This window comes from Danio rerio, chromosome 23 (genome assembly GCF_049306965.1).
Source record: "Danio rerio strain Tuebingen ecotype United States chromosome 23, GRCz12tu, whole genome shotgun sequence".
NCBI classification, from domain to species: Eukaryota; Metazoa; Chordata; class Actinopteri; order Cypriniformes; family Danionidae; genus Danio; species Danio rerio.
The window spans coordinates 1472501-1489053 of NC_133198.1; the positions used below are offsets into that span (position 1 = coordinate 1472501).

At 42.3% G+C, this 16553-nt stretch overlaps 1 protein-coding gene across 22 annotated transcripts in view; it reads left to right on the plus strand.

Moving 5' to 3' along the window:
* utrn (utrophin) overlaps positions 1–16553 on the plus strand; it is a 311025-nt gene that overhangs the window by 230706 nt on the left and 63766 nt on the right. For all 22 annotated transcript variants that reach the window (XM_073939615.1, XM_073939623.1, XM_073939621.1 and 19 more), the window contains 4 exons: positions 713–787; positions 2255–2456; positions 4594–4679; positions 10004–10161. In XM_073939615.1, coding sequence (XP_073795716.1) covers positions 713–787; positions 2255–2456; positions 4594–4679; positions 10004–10161 — 521 coding nt within the window. The remainder of the gene's footprint in view (positions 1–712; positions 788–2254; positions 2457–4593; positions 4680–10003; positions 10162–16553) is intronic.

Here is a 16553-nt window from a genome sequence, read left to right on the forward strand (position 1 = left end):
CAGCCGTTCATTAATTCATGTTCAGCTCAGTCCCTTCATTCATCAAAGGTCCCCACAGCAGAATGAACCACCAACTATTCCAGCATATGTTTTGCACAGCAGATGCCCCTCCAGCTGCAACCCAGTACTGGGAAACACCCATACACTTTCACATTCGTAAACACTCATACACTTCGGCCAATTTAGTTCATCAGTTCCCCTAAAGCGCATGAGTTTGGGCTGTGGGGGAAAAACCCACGCCAACACAGGGAGAACATGCAAACTCCACACAGAAATGCCAACTGTCCCAGCCAGGACTCGAACCAGCGACCTTCTTGATGTAAGGTTACAGTTCTAACTACTGAGCCACTGTGCCACCCTACAGCTTTTCAGCATTCTTCTTTAGGGTGTACAAAAAGCATTAGGGTTAGGGTTTTTGGTCGGCTTTTGGTGCGCACTCAAGTACGATTGCTACATTCACACCTGCCCAAATGAACCGCACCAAGAGGGAAAACCAACTCTAGTGCGATACAACCCAAACACCCATAATGTACATATTTGGGTGAACTGCCCCTTTAAAAGTGAGTCATTGTCTGTGTGTAAACATGCAGCTTGACATATTGTGCTTTAAATGAGTTGTAAGGGAATATTAGTGTGTGTGTGTGTGTGTGTGTGTGTGTTCAGCTGTAGTGTCGCTCACTCTTCTGACTCTTTCTCTTCTGTTTGCCTCCAGCTGACCTCAACAACGTGCGCTTCTCTGCGTACAGGACGGCGATGAAGATCCGCCGGCTGCAGAAAGCTCTCTGCTGTAAGTCTATGTGGACGTGTTTGTGTGTGTGCGCGTGCGTGCATGCGTGTGTGTGCATTTGCAAGTTTGCATGTGAGTCTCTGTGTACGTTCATGAGTGTGTATGTCTGTGCGTTCATGAGAGTGTGTGTGGACGTGAGTGTATGTGTGTGTATGTGTGCGCGCGTGTGTGTGTGTGTGTGTTTGTTTGTTTGCATGCTTATGTGCGCACATGAGTGTGGTGTTTGTGTGCGTGCATCAGTATGTTTGCATGTGAGTGTTTGTATGTATGTATGAGTACACACCTGTGTGTGTGTGTGTGTGTGAGCATGTGCAAGTTTGCATGTGAGTCTCTGTATACGTTCATGAGTGTGTATGTCTGCGTTCATGAGTCTGTATGTGTGCACGTGAGTTTGTGTGTGCATGTGTGCACGGGAGTGAATGTGTGTGTGTGTGTGTGTGTGTTTGCATGTGTATATGCGCACATGAGTGTGGTGTTTGTGTGCGTGCATCAGTATGATTGCATGTGAGTGTTTGTATGCATGTGTACGCACGTGTGTGTGTGTGTGTGTGAGCATGTGCAAGTTTGCATGTGAGTTTCTGTGTACGTTCATGAGTGTGTGTGTGTGTGTGTGTGTGCATGTGTGCACGTGAGGTTGTGTGTGCATGTGATTGAGTGCATGTGAGTAAATGTGTGTGTGTGTGCATGTGCGCGTGTGTGTGTGTGTGTGTGTGTGTGTGTGTGTGTGTGTGTGTGTGTGTGTGTGTGCATATGAGTCTCCATTTGTATGTGCACATGTGAGTCTGTGTGTGCATGTGTATGTATGCTAATGAGTGTGTTTGTGTGTGTTTGTTTGTGTGTGTGAGCATGTGCAAGTTTGCATGTGAGTTTCTGTGTACGTTCATGAGTGTGTGTGTGTGCATGTGTGCACGTGAGGTTGTGTGTGCATGTGATTGTGTGCATGTGAGTGAATGTGTGTGTGTGCATGTGTGCGTGTGTGTGTGTGTGTGTTGGTGGGTGTGCGTGCGTGTGTGCATATGAGTCTCCATTTGTATGTGCACATGTGAGTCTGTGTGTGCATGTGTATGTATGCTAATGAGTGTGTTTGTATGTGTGTGTGTGTGTGTGTGTGTGTGTGTGCTTATGTTTAGCTCTGCATGGATGTGTTACTTCACTCCATCACCTTAATTAACTCACAGAGCCCCAATCAACAACACACAGAGTGTTTGTGTTGGATATCTTGCACTGCCTACACACCTCATGTCCTCTTGATTTGCGCGCGTGTGTGTGTGTGTGTGTTTGGAGCTGTTAATTGGTCTAATAATGAAGTGTGAGCAGGGGTTTCTTTCTGTGTGTGTGTGTGCATGTGTGCTTGTGCTTGTGCGTGCGTGTGTGTGTGTGTGTGTGTGTGTGTGTGTGTGTGTGTGTGTGTGTGTGTGCGTGACTTCGCTTCTGACATCTTTCTCTCTCTCTGACTGTGTGTTTCAGTGGATCTCCTGGATCTGGGTGTTGCTCAGTCCATGTTCCAGCAGCACAAGTTGACAGTGAACTCTCAGCAGCTCTCGGTTCCAGAGATCATCAACTGTCTGACGTCAGTGTATGACGGCCTGGAGCAGGAGCACAAAGACCTGGTCAACGTGCCGCTGTGTGTGGACATGAGCCTCAACTGGCTGCTCAACGTCTACGACACGTACGTCCTGCGCACACACACACACACACACTTCTAATCTTTTTTTTGCTTATAAATGTAATAAGTATAGCAAATAAATTTAAAGGATCCACCCTGCCTTGTATCAGCGGTTCAGGCTGGTGGTGGTGGTGTAATGGTGTGGGGGAGATTTTCTTTGGGTCCATTAGTACCAATTGAGCATCAACGCCACAGCCTACCTGAGTATTGCTGCTGACCATGTCCATCCCTTTATGAGCACAGTGTCTCCATCTTCTGATGGCTACTTCCAGCAGGATAACGCAGCATGTCATAAAGCTCAATCATCTCAGACTGCTGAACATGACGATGAGTTCACTGCACTCAAATGGCCTCCACAGTCACCAGAGCTCAAACCAATAGAGCAGCTTTGGGATGTGGTGGAACGGGAGATTGGCATCATGGATGTGCAGCCGACAAATCTGCAGCAACTGTGTGATGCTATCATGACAATATGGAGCAAAATCTCTGAGGAATATTTTGTCATCATGGCAAAGACAAAAGAAATTAAATATTAAAACTATCATGTTTAAAAATGTGCTGGAAAAAGCACTTGGAAAGCATTTTAAAATAGTTACAATTTTCTGTACATTAAACTGTACATTAAAGTGAGCTGAAGATCTGCCGTAATTTCTGGACTATAGAAGCGCGCCTGTAAATAAGGGCGTACTCACACTATGCTATCCGTACCGTGCCCAGACCTGTTTTCTAGATGGTTTGAGAAGTGTGAGTGTGCTAAATCGGGCTCAAGCGCGGTTCACTTGGCCGGCCCTGGCCCGGTTGGAAGAGGTGTGCCAGAGCGCGGTTCACTTGGGCTTTGGCGCGGTATGCTTGTAGTGTGAGTGCAAAGTAGAGATCTGCGCGGGACTAAATTTTGAATCCCGCTCCCGCCCGCACCTTCCAGGTTTTAGCCCGAACCCGACCGCTCCCGCTTATATTAAGAACCCGCCCTGTTTTCTGCCCGCCGCGCCCGATCCCGCTAAAGAACAAAACCGAAAATCACCCAGCTATACAGTCCAGACAGCCAAGCTGTCTGTATAAACACACACACACAGCACCAAGCACACACACACAGACAAAGCTCTCTCTCTCTCATACGCGCGTGCGCACTAACACACACACAAGCACCAAGCAGACACAAAGGCAAAGCTCTCTCTCTCTCTCTCTCTCATTCGCGCGTGCGCGCACTAACATACACACACACAAGCACCAAGCACACACACAGGCAAAGCTCTCTCTCTCTCTCTCATTCGCATAGCAATATCCGCGATATTGCTAGACAGCCCGCTCCTGTCCCAAATTAAACCTGTTACCGACCGCTCCCACCATTTATTCGGAAATTTAGAAATCTGGTCGGGTCCCGCGGCGCCCACGGGACAGCCATGGGAAAGCAGACCTCTAATGCAAAGCTCGCCTGAGCCTGAAAGCGAGACGTGACTTTTGGGGCTGTTTCATATGTATTTATTAATCATTCTTACTGTTCAGTGAACGCAAACTGCCGTAGCTTATTAAAGACGAAACCCCTCACTGCACGACAGCTGCACCTTCAGCAGACCTCCTCATTCCTGCAGCACGAGGGCTTTATGATTGTTTATGAGCGCCAAAAGTGGCGGATCTGTTCGGGGAAATATCTGACTGTGTGTCCCCGCATCCCTAAGGACTGTTTGGCGAAATATTTGACTGCATATCAAACCACTGACACGATATAACTAGAGAAATCTCCACTGTGCTGAGCGAGAGCGCTCACTGAACAGCGCATCATCGATAATGTAAGAGCACCCAGGCCCGATTGAATGTGAGTGCGGGCCGTCGGGGGAGACGGGAGGGGGGACAAGCGTGCTTTGGCCCGGATTAAGGCAACTGTACATAGTGAGAGTACAGCCTAAGTTTTAATCATGTTTCTAATCATGCCTTTCAGTTGTGTTAATGAATACTTGAGGTCTTGGGTTTTCTTCAAAGCAGTTTCCCGTGTAAATTTGGTGAAACTGGTGTAATGTGCTGATTTTGTTGTCACATGTGCTCAGCGTCTGACCTTCAGTGCTTTATCTCCTCCAGTGCGCTGCGTTCAGATGTGTGCCGTGTGTTTTTCTCTCATTTATATTGTGTTTTTTTTCTGCCACAGGGGTCGCAGCGGGAAAATCCGCGTTCTGTCCATGAAGATTGGTCTGCTCTCTCTTTGCAAGGGTCATCTGGAGGAGAAATATAAATGTAAGCTCAGATTCTGCACAAACACACCAACAACAGCAGCACAATGCAGCCTTCTGTTCTGTTTTGCAGTGCATTGATTGTGTGTGCCAGCAGTGTGTGTGTGCGGTGTGTATATTTGGCTTATTTGCTGGTCGATTTCAAGTGTTTTTCTTATACCCATGATGCACCGCTCTATAATTGAGCTTTTGGCTGTTTTCAGTGGTGACTCAGGGTGTGTGTGTGTGTGTGTTAGTTTAGCGGCTCCATGTGATTGGTGCCGCAGACTTCAAGAGTGATGCATGTTGGGATGGAAAGCGTGTGTTTTGTGTTTTCGGTCAGTGGTTTGGGTTCGAGTCAGCAGTTTGTAGTGTTTCGCTGAGTGACAGACAATCACACAGGCTTCAGCCTCTTGCTTGTTGGCTGACCTTGAGCTCTGTTTGTGTGTGTGTGTGTGTGTGTGACTCACAATTGAGCTTACTGAACCACTCTGAAGCTCTCAGGACACAGGTCCATCAACCATAGACCATGCGAATGTGTCAGCAGAAATGGAGACTCATCAGAGCAGCAACGTTTCTCCAATCTTCTATTGTCCAGTTTTGGTGAGTCTGTGTGAATTGTAGCCTCAGTTTCCTGTTCTTAGCTGACAGGAGCGGCACCCGGTGAGCTCTTCTGCTGCTGTAGCCCATCTGCCTCAAGGTTGGACGTATTGTGTGTTCAGAGATGCTCTTCTGCAGAGCTCGGTTGTAACGAGTGCTTATTTGAGTTACTGTTGCCTTTCTATCAGCTGGAACCAGTCTGGCCATTCTCCTCTGACCTCTGGCCTCATCAACAAGGCATTTGCGCCCACAGAACTGCCGCTCACTGGATATTTCCTCTTTGTCGGAGCATTCTCTGTAAAGCCTAGAGATGGTTGTGCGTGAAAATCCCAGTAGATCAGCAGTTTCTGAAATACTCAGAGCAGCCCGTCTGGCAGCAACAACCATGCCACGTCACTTAAATCCCCTTTCTTCCCCATTCTGATGTCCCAACACTCTCGTTTTTCTCAGAAGACTTCCGTATTCCACATCCATCTTCCGCCACGCCCCCGTTTTATTACCTCCCCCAGAAAACTCCCGTAATTTGTATTATACCGCACCCACCACCACCCCACTCCCATTCTCAAATGTTGGTACTGCCCCAACACTCTTATTTTTGCTGGGAGACTTCCTTGTTCCAATCCCATCTACCACCACCCTCTCGTTTTGTTGCTTCTCCCAGAATACTCCCGTAGTTTATAATAGGACACACAACACCACCCCAACCACCATCCTTGAACATTGGTGCTGTCCCAAAACTCCTGTTTTTCTCAGGAGACTCCCATATTTCACACTCGTCTCCTGCAACCCTCCTATTTTGTTATATCTCCCGGAAATCTCACATAATTTGTATTTTACCCCCTACAACCCACCCCTCATCAGATTCCACACCCATTTCCCACTACTGTCCTGTTTTTTTTCTCCCAGAAAACTCCTGTAATTTTTATTATACCGACCCCCTCCCCCTCTACCCCACGGCCCCCATCCTCAAATGTTGGTACTGTCCCAACCCTCCCTGTTTTCCCAGGAGACTCCTGTATCTACCGCCCATCTCCCGCCACCCTCCCGTTTTGTAATTTTTCTTGGGAAAACTCCTCACCTCATCCACCACCAGTGTGCAGCATCCACCTGGATGATGTGATGGCAGCCATTTTGCCCCAGACCGCACACCACACACCAGCTGATTGGTGGAGAGGAGACAGAGTGATGAAGCCAATTGTGATATGGGGAGGGTTAGGAGGACATCCTGGAATTTTTAATGACCACAGAGACCTTGGTTTAACGTCTCATCCAGAAGACAGCACTCACTGAGCAGTATAGAGTACCTATCACTATACTGGGGCATTAGGACCCACACAGACCACAAGTTGGGCGCCCTCTGCTGGCCTCACTAACACCACATCCGGCAGCAACCTAGCTTTCCCATGTGGTCTCCCATCCAGATACTGACCGGGCGCAGCCCTGCTTAGCTTTAGTGGGTGACCATGTGAGAGTTGCGGAGAGCTAGCTGCCGGTACAATCTCTCAACCTATCTCTCTTTGGTACAATCTGTCAACCCATCCAACCCCCACCCCCCAGTCCTCAACTCTGGTACAGTCTCCCATCCAAGATATCCCAACCTTATCCCATCCTCTTTAATCACAAGTAAATGTTGGCAGGTATGGTCGGTTTAAAAACCTGCAGGACTGTGGCACTTCCTACCCCTGGCATATAGAAAAGAAACCAAACAAAGCCATGTGCCCTAACAAAAGATGACAGAAGTGCTGGCATCTAATGGAAAAACGCACAAGCTGCTTGTTCACAATGCGAAACATCACACAAGCATGTTGCCCACTGAAGATCACACCAGCCATGCGCCACAAAAGACATGAAATAACACGGAAGCACAAAGCGGTGGAAAACAGAAACCGTGAGCCCAACAGAACACGACAATACAAGACAAGGCCATTGTGAGGGGATTAACACTCAGCCCGTGCTCTCACCTCGACAAACAGAACATTCTGTAAACCCTGCAACTGGACTGAAGCCAGACTACACTCATGAATGCAGAGATCAGAACATCCCACCACACACATGCAGCACATCACTCAGAGACAGAAACTCTGTCATCAGATCCCTAGCTTCAAAGATCATGTATCAGTAGGTCGTGTACATGAACACAGGCACTAGTAAGGGCACTGATGAGCTTGGATTGTTTAAAATACCAGCAGTGGTGGAAGGAGTACTGAAAATCATACTCAAGTAAAAGTACCATTACTTGCTTAAAAATGTAGTGCAAAAGTAAAAGCAAAGTAAAAGTATCTGTTGTAAATATTACTCAAAGTATTAGTATGAAGTAGCTCTTTCAAAAATACTCAAGAGTAATGAGTAGTGAGTATTACGCTGTGAAAAGCTGATATGTTTACATGTAATTTGTGCATGTGTGTGGAAACGTAACATTCAGTGGTGCATCGAGTTGTTGGCCAGCAGGCACACCACATCATAGGACGTTAATATTAGGTTAGATTGTCTAGTCAGCGGTGACACAGTGGCGCAGTAGGTAGTGCTGTTGCCTCACAGCAAGTAGGTCGCTGGTTCGAACCTCGGCTCAGTTGGCGTTTCTGTGTGGAGTTTGCATGTTCTCCCTGCATTCGCGTGGGTTTCCTCCGGGTGCTCCGGTTTCCCCCACAGTCCAAAGACATGCGGTACAGGTGAATTGGGTAGGCTAAATTGTCCATAGTGTATGAGTGTGTGTGTGTGGGTGTTTCCCAGAGATGGGTTGCGACTGGAAGGGCATCCGCTGCGTACAAACATGTGCTGGATAAGTTGGTGGTTTATTCCGCTGTGGCGACCCCGGATTAATAAAGGGACTAAGCCGACAAGAAAATGAATAAATGATTGTCTAGTCAGCATCTAAGGACAACGCTAGTTGTTCAATAACAAAATCAAATGACGTTGATATTTGGTTGACTTAAGGTTGTGTTTTGAAGTGACCAAAATTCAATGTCGAGCAAACATCCAACGTCATTTTGCTGACACTTGCATATTTCATGGAAAAACAAAATGCAACATCCCCATGACACTGGGGTACAACTTCATTCTGACATCATAATGACATCTGCTGCTGGATGTTCAGGCCATTTCGGTCATCATACAGTAAACATCCGTCATCTTCTCATCAGTGACCTGCATCTTAACAGATTTTGGACATCGTGTACACTTTTAATGCTTCCAAACAGTTTGCTGCAATTATAAAGCGCACATGTTTTGAGGTAGAGTTGGCAATCGTTTGGGGTTATTTCAATACCGCTGCTGAATCAATATTTTTAAACAGTACCGGTGCCAAAATGATGCTTAAACCGATTATTATTACCGATGCCACAAAATTATTTGACAAAAAAAAAAAAATATATATATATATAAATCATTATTATTGAATAACATAAATATATTTTTATAAAAAGTTTAAAGTAAACATCATTTCATATATTATAAATTTGAATTGCATTGATATATTTCTTTAGATCAACCCTGTTTTGAGGTAGCTCATTATTTACCTTCTATGTGAGATTTGATTGGACAGGAGTCACAGGACTGATTTTTCTAATCCCCATAGACAAGAAATAATACAGTAGTGACTGCAGGTTGAAGAAAAGTAGTGGAGTAAAAGTACAGATACAGCACTAAAAATGTACTCAAGCGAGAGTAAAAGTACACATTTATAAAACTACTTACTAAATTACAATTCCTGAGTAAAAAATACTCAATTAAAGTAGTTTGAGTATTTGTAATTAGTTTACTTTACACCACTGAATACCAGCAGCAGTTCAACTGTTAAACTATTAAGGTTTGATTCCTCTTCTTCTTCCTCCTCCTCTTTTTTCTCTTCCTTCTCTTCTGCTGTAGTTCTTCAAGGTTTGGTGTCTTGTGCTCAGAGATGCTCTTCTTGTTTTTCTTCTCATTCTTCTTCTTCTTCATTATTGTCTTCATCTTTGTTTTTTTCTTCTTAGAGTCTGGTGCAAATGTTAAAAAAACTGGTGCAAGTTTTGGGTGTCAGAGTGTTTCCTATAGACCAGTGGTTCTTAAACTGTGGTACGTGTACGTGTACTTCTAGTGGTACGCGGAGGAATCCAATTTGTAATATGTACATGCTACATATATTTCAAAATGTCTAAAAAATTATTTATATATGAATATGACATATAATAATATTCATTATATGACACATATAGCCTACATTTCTGAGGTCCAGGCAACATTTTCAGGTGTTGATGAATTGGCTACCATATGTTAATACTTTACATTTAAGTAAAGCTCTTTTCTTTTTACCTTTTACACATTTTAATTTAAATGTTGACTTTTTTTTATTGTTTTTTTTTGTTTTTTTACATATAAGCACATTACAGTGTTAACGTTCAGACTATTTATGTTTAAAGTGGCTGACAATAATAAATATTCTTAATAATAGGAATTAATCTGCCACGTTTTTGAACTGTATAGAACTGTAGCTGCTTTATTGTGCTTACTATGCTACTGTATTTCAGTACTGGGTACTTGGAGAGACAATTTTTTTCTGAGGTGGTACTTGATGAAAAAAGTTTGAGGACCACTGCTATAGACAGTTTATTAAACTCACTCTCCTGCATCCTTTTCCATTATTTTCTTTGTGAAGAGGCTCTGGAAGGGGTTGTCGTGCTCACATCTTTTACATCTCTCTAAGCAAGCCTAGAGCATGATGATGTAAATGTAGAGGTTCAGAGTTTTAAAGTGTTTGTTGTGTGTGTGTGTCAGGTCTGTTTAATCAGGTGGCGTCTGCGGGCGGGACGTGTGACCAGAGGCAGTTGGGTCTCCTTCTGCATGATGCCATTCAGATCCCCCGGCAGCTGGGCGAGGTGGCAGCGTTCGGCGGGAGCAACATCGAGCCCAGCGTCCGCAGCTGCTTCCAGCATGTGAGTCAACACAAGCACAAACACGAACACACACACATACGAACACACGCACACACAAATATTAACAAACACAAGTACACAAATATACATTAACACTAACACAAAAAAGTTCCCACAAGGACAAAGATTGCTGGTCTTGTTATGCGTGCTATATCCCTACAATGTAATGAATGAATAAATACATACACAAATAAAGAAATCATGTTATATTATATTAATTATATTATATTATATTAATTATATTATATTATATTATATTATATTATATTATATTATATTATATTATATTATATTATATTATATTATATTATTATATTATATTATATCATATCATATTATATTATATTTATTATATTATTATATTATATTATATTATATTATATTATATTAAGTGTTATATTATATTATATTTTATTATATTATATTATATTATATTATATTATATTATATTATATTATATTAATTATATTATATTATATTATATTATATTATATTATATTATACCATATTATATTTTATTTTATTTATTATATTATATTATATTATATTATAATATATTATATTATAATATGTCATATTATATTTATTATATTATATTTTATTATATTATATTATATTATATTATATTGTATTATATTTATTATATTATATTATATTAATCATATTAATTATATTATATTATATTTATTATATTATATTATCCGTCTTTCGGATGAGACGTTAAACCGAGGTCATGACTCTCTGTGGTCATTAAAAATCCCAAGGCACTTCTCGTGAAAGAGCAGGGGTGTAACCCCGGTGTCCTGGCCAAAGTCCCTCTATCGGCCCTTAACATCATGGCCTCCCAATCATCCCCTCTCTACCGAATTGGCTCTATCACTGTCCCTCTACTCCACCAATAGCTGGTGTGTGGTGAAGCACTGGCGCCGTTGTCCTGTGGCTGCCATCACATCATCCAAGTGGATGCTGCACACTGGTGGTGGTGTGGAGAGACCCCCCCTCATGATTGTGAAGCGCTTTGGGTGTATGGCCATACACAATAAATGCGCTATATAAACACACATTAAATTACATTACATTATATTACATTATATTATATTATATTATATTATATTATATTATATTATATTATATTATATTATATTATATTATATTATATTATATTATATTGTATTATATTATATTATATTATATTATATTATATTATAATATCTCTCACTCAGACACACACACGCACACACAGACAGACAGTGATGTGTGTTTCAGTATGGTACTCTATGTCTGCTTGTATGAGTGATGTCTTGTTGAGTTATGGAGCTGTGTGAATCATTGATGCCGTCTGCTCATGATATCCTCATATTCCCTCATGCGGGATCAGTGTGTGTGTGTGTGTGTGTGTTTGTGTGTGTGTGTGTGTGTTAATGGTGTTGTCAGACTGGGTCTTCATATTTTTGTCCTCCAGTTATTTCACTGGAGTAAATCCTGCATCTGTTAGACTGGAAGACTATAAATACACATGTTAACCAGAGAGAGAGAGAGAGAGACAGAGAGAGAGAGAGAGAGAGAGAGAGAGAGAGAGAGAGAGAGAGAGAGAGAGAGAAAGTTTTCGTTTATTTTTATAGATTCTATCTATCTATCTATCTATCTATCTGTCTGTCTGTCTGTCTGTCTGTCTGTCCGTCCGTCCGTCCGTCCGTCCGTCCGTCCGTCCGTCCGCCCGTTTGTCCGTCCGTCCGTCTGTCTGTCTGTCCGTCCGTCTAGTCTGTCTGTCTTTTTTATCCATTCCATCTGTTTGTCATGATGTGTTTTTTCTGTATATGTGTTTGTCATTCCGTCATTCTGTCTATATTTTATTCCCGTCATCATTCTATCAATCTGTCTGTTCTGCCCATCTGTCAGTCCTATCTGCCTCTGCATCTGTCAGTCCTGTCTGTCTCTCCTCTGACTGCTTTGATTGCTCTCTGACACTCAGCAGAGGCTATTGAAGAGAGAGAATCTGTTATTATAAATGAAGAGGAGAGATTCAGTCACAGCTGACAGACAGACAGACAGACAGACAGACAGCTGAAGAGTACAGCAAATAACTGATCACTGAGGCTTTTGAAGGAGGACCACACAGCACAAAGATCAAAACTGACAGAGGAAATAAACGAATGAGGAGTGGAGGGAAGACAGAAAGGACAGCAGGGTGTCTGCGGATCATTAAAAAAGTCATAAAAAATCCCTTTGTATACAAATAAAGTCTTGATTAGTCTTAAAATGTGTTTCAGAGGTCTTAAGAATGCAATTGAACTGACCTCCCCAAGGAAAAGATTTTGTTTCTGTTTTGAATCTGCTTAAATCTCTTCGTCTACCGTCACACAGTACAACAAAGACGCAACCAAAGTCTATTTATAGTCTTTAGGTGGAACCTAGTAAAATACACGCTCATGGGATTTTGTTTACGTGATTAACGTTTGCTGGGATTTCGCTTAAGTAAACAGAGTTTGTAAACAGAGGTGGTTTACGAGGATATGCTTTGAGTTCTTGTAATTCATTCTTCTGGCATTCAGACTTTGCCACTGGGTTGAGGATTGGGTTTAAGGGTAGGTGTGTGGTAATGCAATTTATTAAGGGTTAACACAAGATTAATTATATATCACGTTTTAACAGTAGAGATGCAAGATATGAGATCCAGCAGGAGTTCCTGAGATGGTCTGGCCGATATAAAGCTTCTGTCGGCAGTGCGCTGTTCTCAGAGCTGCTGCTGACCGCCTGGAGCTCAGAGTCCGAAATATTTAAAAACGCGCAGCTCTTATACATAAACTGCCGATTTGACTTTAAAAGAACTATGTTCTCGCTTAGAAAAAAAACGTAAAGTTTGATTTCAGGGCATAATTGATGAGTATTTTTCTAATTTTGCGTATTTCCCGTCTCTGCAGGACATGCAAGTTGTTATGGTGACTACAAACTGTCAGGGTTCTGCCACTCTGGTCTTGTAAATTCTTGTTTTTAGACCATTAAAAATAGAGGAGGGAATGTGGAAACGATATAAAAAATTATATTTGTATGACTTTATTGCTTACATTTATGAATATAAATGTTTTATTGTTAATGTAGACATTTTCTAGTTCAAAAAATAACAAAAAAAAAACTAAACCTAGTATTTCTCATCTCGTGCACACAGACCTGCTTGTACAACAGTGAAATACATCACATCCGGTCGGGCGGTCGCGTACGGTCTAGTCGAAGAAGTTAAAATATTTCAGCGGATCCGCAGCTCAATTTGGATCTGAATTTTCCGCATACGGAGATAATTGGAACTCAGCTTCCGCACTACTCTCCATTGGAAATGAATGACTTCCGGTCTGTCGCTTGTCGTGTGCAGTGGAAAGGAGGCTTTACTCTCAGGGGATGCTTACATCGAAGTTAATACTAGCCGGGCTTCCAGCTAACTCTATCAAACCTCTTCAGCTGCTTCAGAACGCAGCAGCACGAGTGGTCTTTAATGAACCTAAAAGAGCACACGTCACTCCGCTGCTCATCCGTTTGCTCTGGCTGCCAGTTGCTGCTCGCATCAAATTCAAAGCTCTGATGTTTGCTTACAAAGCGACTTCTGGATTTGTTCCTTCTTATCTGCTCTCACTTCTGCAGATTTATGAGCCCTCCAGAAACTTGCGTTCTGTGACTGAACGTCGCCTCGTGGTTCCAACCCAAAGAGGGAAGAAATCACTTTCCCGAACTCTCGCGTTCAATCTGCCCAGTTGGTGGAATGAACTCCCTAACTGCATCAGAACAGCAGAGTCACTCGCTGTCTTCAAGAAACCACTAATAACTCAACTATTTAGTCTCCACTCCTCATTTGTCCTCATTTGTAAGTTGCTTTGAATAAAAATGTCTGCTAAATGTAAATATAAATGTATTTAGCCGCACCATGCTGGTGTTTCCTAACATCTAATTTCTATTAAGTGGGTTGTTAGTCCAACGTTCAACCACCAACCTGCAGGCTTCACGAGGACCTGTACACATAGAGCTCCGAATGGTCAGGCTCCCTCTTTATATCCAAAAACGTTGACATGCACAGTCCTCTGGCCAGTTATTGAGGTCTTCTGGCCAAGAACTTGTCACACTGTGCCTTTGGTGCGGTGGCTCCTAGGTTGACAGTCTTTTTTTCAGTTTTCAGTTTTTAATTGTTTTATTACCAATATTATGAGCTCCGTTAAGCTATGTTTGTTTAGGATTGTCTCCAGAACAAACCACTGTTATACAATGACTTGCCTAATTACCCTAACTTTACCCTAATTAACCTAGTGAAGCCTTTAAATGTCACTTTAAGCTGTATAGAATTGTCTTGTAGAATATCTAGTCTAATATTATTTACTGTCATCATGGCAATGAGAAAATAGATCAGCTATTAGAAATGAGTTATTAAAACTATTAAAATCTTCTCTCCGCTAAACTGAAATTGGGGGAAAATATGAGGGCTAATAATTCAGACTTCAACTGAATATAATAAGTGCTTTTTCCAGTATAAACTCCATCACGCCAATGAAGAGTCCTCTCAAACCATGTGTGTGTGTTTCTCAATGCTAAGTGACATTTAATGACTCTTCCATCAGTGTGTTTCACCACTGACTTCCTTGCCAAGTTTGCTGCTGCCGTACTACACAGGAATGCCTGCCAAAATCCTTTAATCACTGTCTTATTTGATGGTTTATTTGCCATTGTCTTGTTTGTTTTGTGCAAATGAAATATGAGAATTACAGGAATGTTCCAGGGTCAAAACGAGACCCATGGGCCGCATCTGTGGCGGTCTGACAATAGCGCAGGGAATATTTTCAGCTCATTCCTTAGTGCGTACAAACAGGATCTGCTCACTTTATTATGGAAAACACAGAAAGGATAAACCTTGAAATACAAGCTGTTTGAGAAGTTCAGCCACAAAACAAGTGGATATTAGTAGTGAAAATCAAACCACACTGAACTGAAGTGAACTTCAACTCTGAAAACTGGACTGACACCGTTTCAGTTTACTAGAACTTCTATGCTAAGCTGCTTTGACACAATCTACACTGTAAAAGCGCCTGAGAAATAAAGATGAATGGTATTTATTTATTTTTATTTCATTTAACATGAACAACAGACTTGCTGAATGTGTCAGTTCAATCAAAAAATGTGCATCAAAAGTTAGGGTAACATTTATAATTACACACTATAGATCCTTTGTTAAGCGTTAGCAAACCGTTATTCATTATTTGTTAAGCATTTACTCTACATTAATAGCCATTTATAAATATATCTACAGCTGCTCTATTCTTGACTTAAAAGCTCATATATAATGTGCTTAATGATTGTGTTTTCATACTTCAATGATTCATTCATTCATTTTCTTGTCGGCTTAGTCCCTTTATTAATCCGGGGTCGCCACAGCGGAATGAACCGCCAACTTATCCAGCAAGTTTTTACGCAGCGGATGCCCTTCCAGCCGCAACCCATCTCTGGGAATCAATGATTCATTCATTTTATTTTCAGCTTAGTCCCTTTATTAATGCGGGGTCGCCACAGTGGAATGAACCGTCAACTTATCCAGCACATGTTTTTACACAGCGGATGCCCTTCCAGCTGCAACCCATCTCTGGGAAACATCCATAAACACTCATTCACACTCATACACTACGGACAATTTAGCCTACCCAATTCACCTGTACCGCATGTCTTTGAATTGTGGGGAAACCGGAGCACCCGGAGGAAACCCATGCGGATCATGGGGGAACAGGCAAACTCCACACAACGGAGGTGCTAATCCAAATGTAGGTTTATGAACAGGTATATACAGGCAAGCAATGGTCAACACAGGGAAAATCAGATGGCAAATCTTGAGTGGGAGTCATATAACAGGCAGATGGTCAAGGGGCAGGCAGCAGACTATGTAAAACAAAACAAAGCAAGGTTCAAACACTGAAGGCAAGGAAAACGCATCGTACTGTTCACAAACAGTATAACAAGACTCAGCATAGATGTGTGTGTGTGTGTGTGCTGGATAAATAGTCCAACTAATCAGTCTTTGAGCTGCTTCAGCTGAGTGAGTGTAATCAAACGGGATTAGGAACCGGTGAGTGTGTGTGGTGCATGACTGGCACTTGTAGTTCTGAAAGGGTGGAGTTCGTTAGTGATCTGTGTGTATAACATTGATCTGCACAGGCTGGATTGCAGGTGACTGCATTTAGCTTAAAATGACATTAAAGGCAAGTCTAAGGGTGCGTTCACACCTGTGAACCGATTCATTTGTTCCGAAACAAGGATTAAAGTTGTTATATTGTTGCTCTTTGTTCTTGGAGCGGTCGCTTTCAAACGGCAAAGTTTCAAATTGGACCAAAATAGCTAAAACAAGTCACGTGTGAGTAAACTCTCCT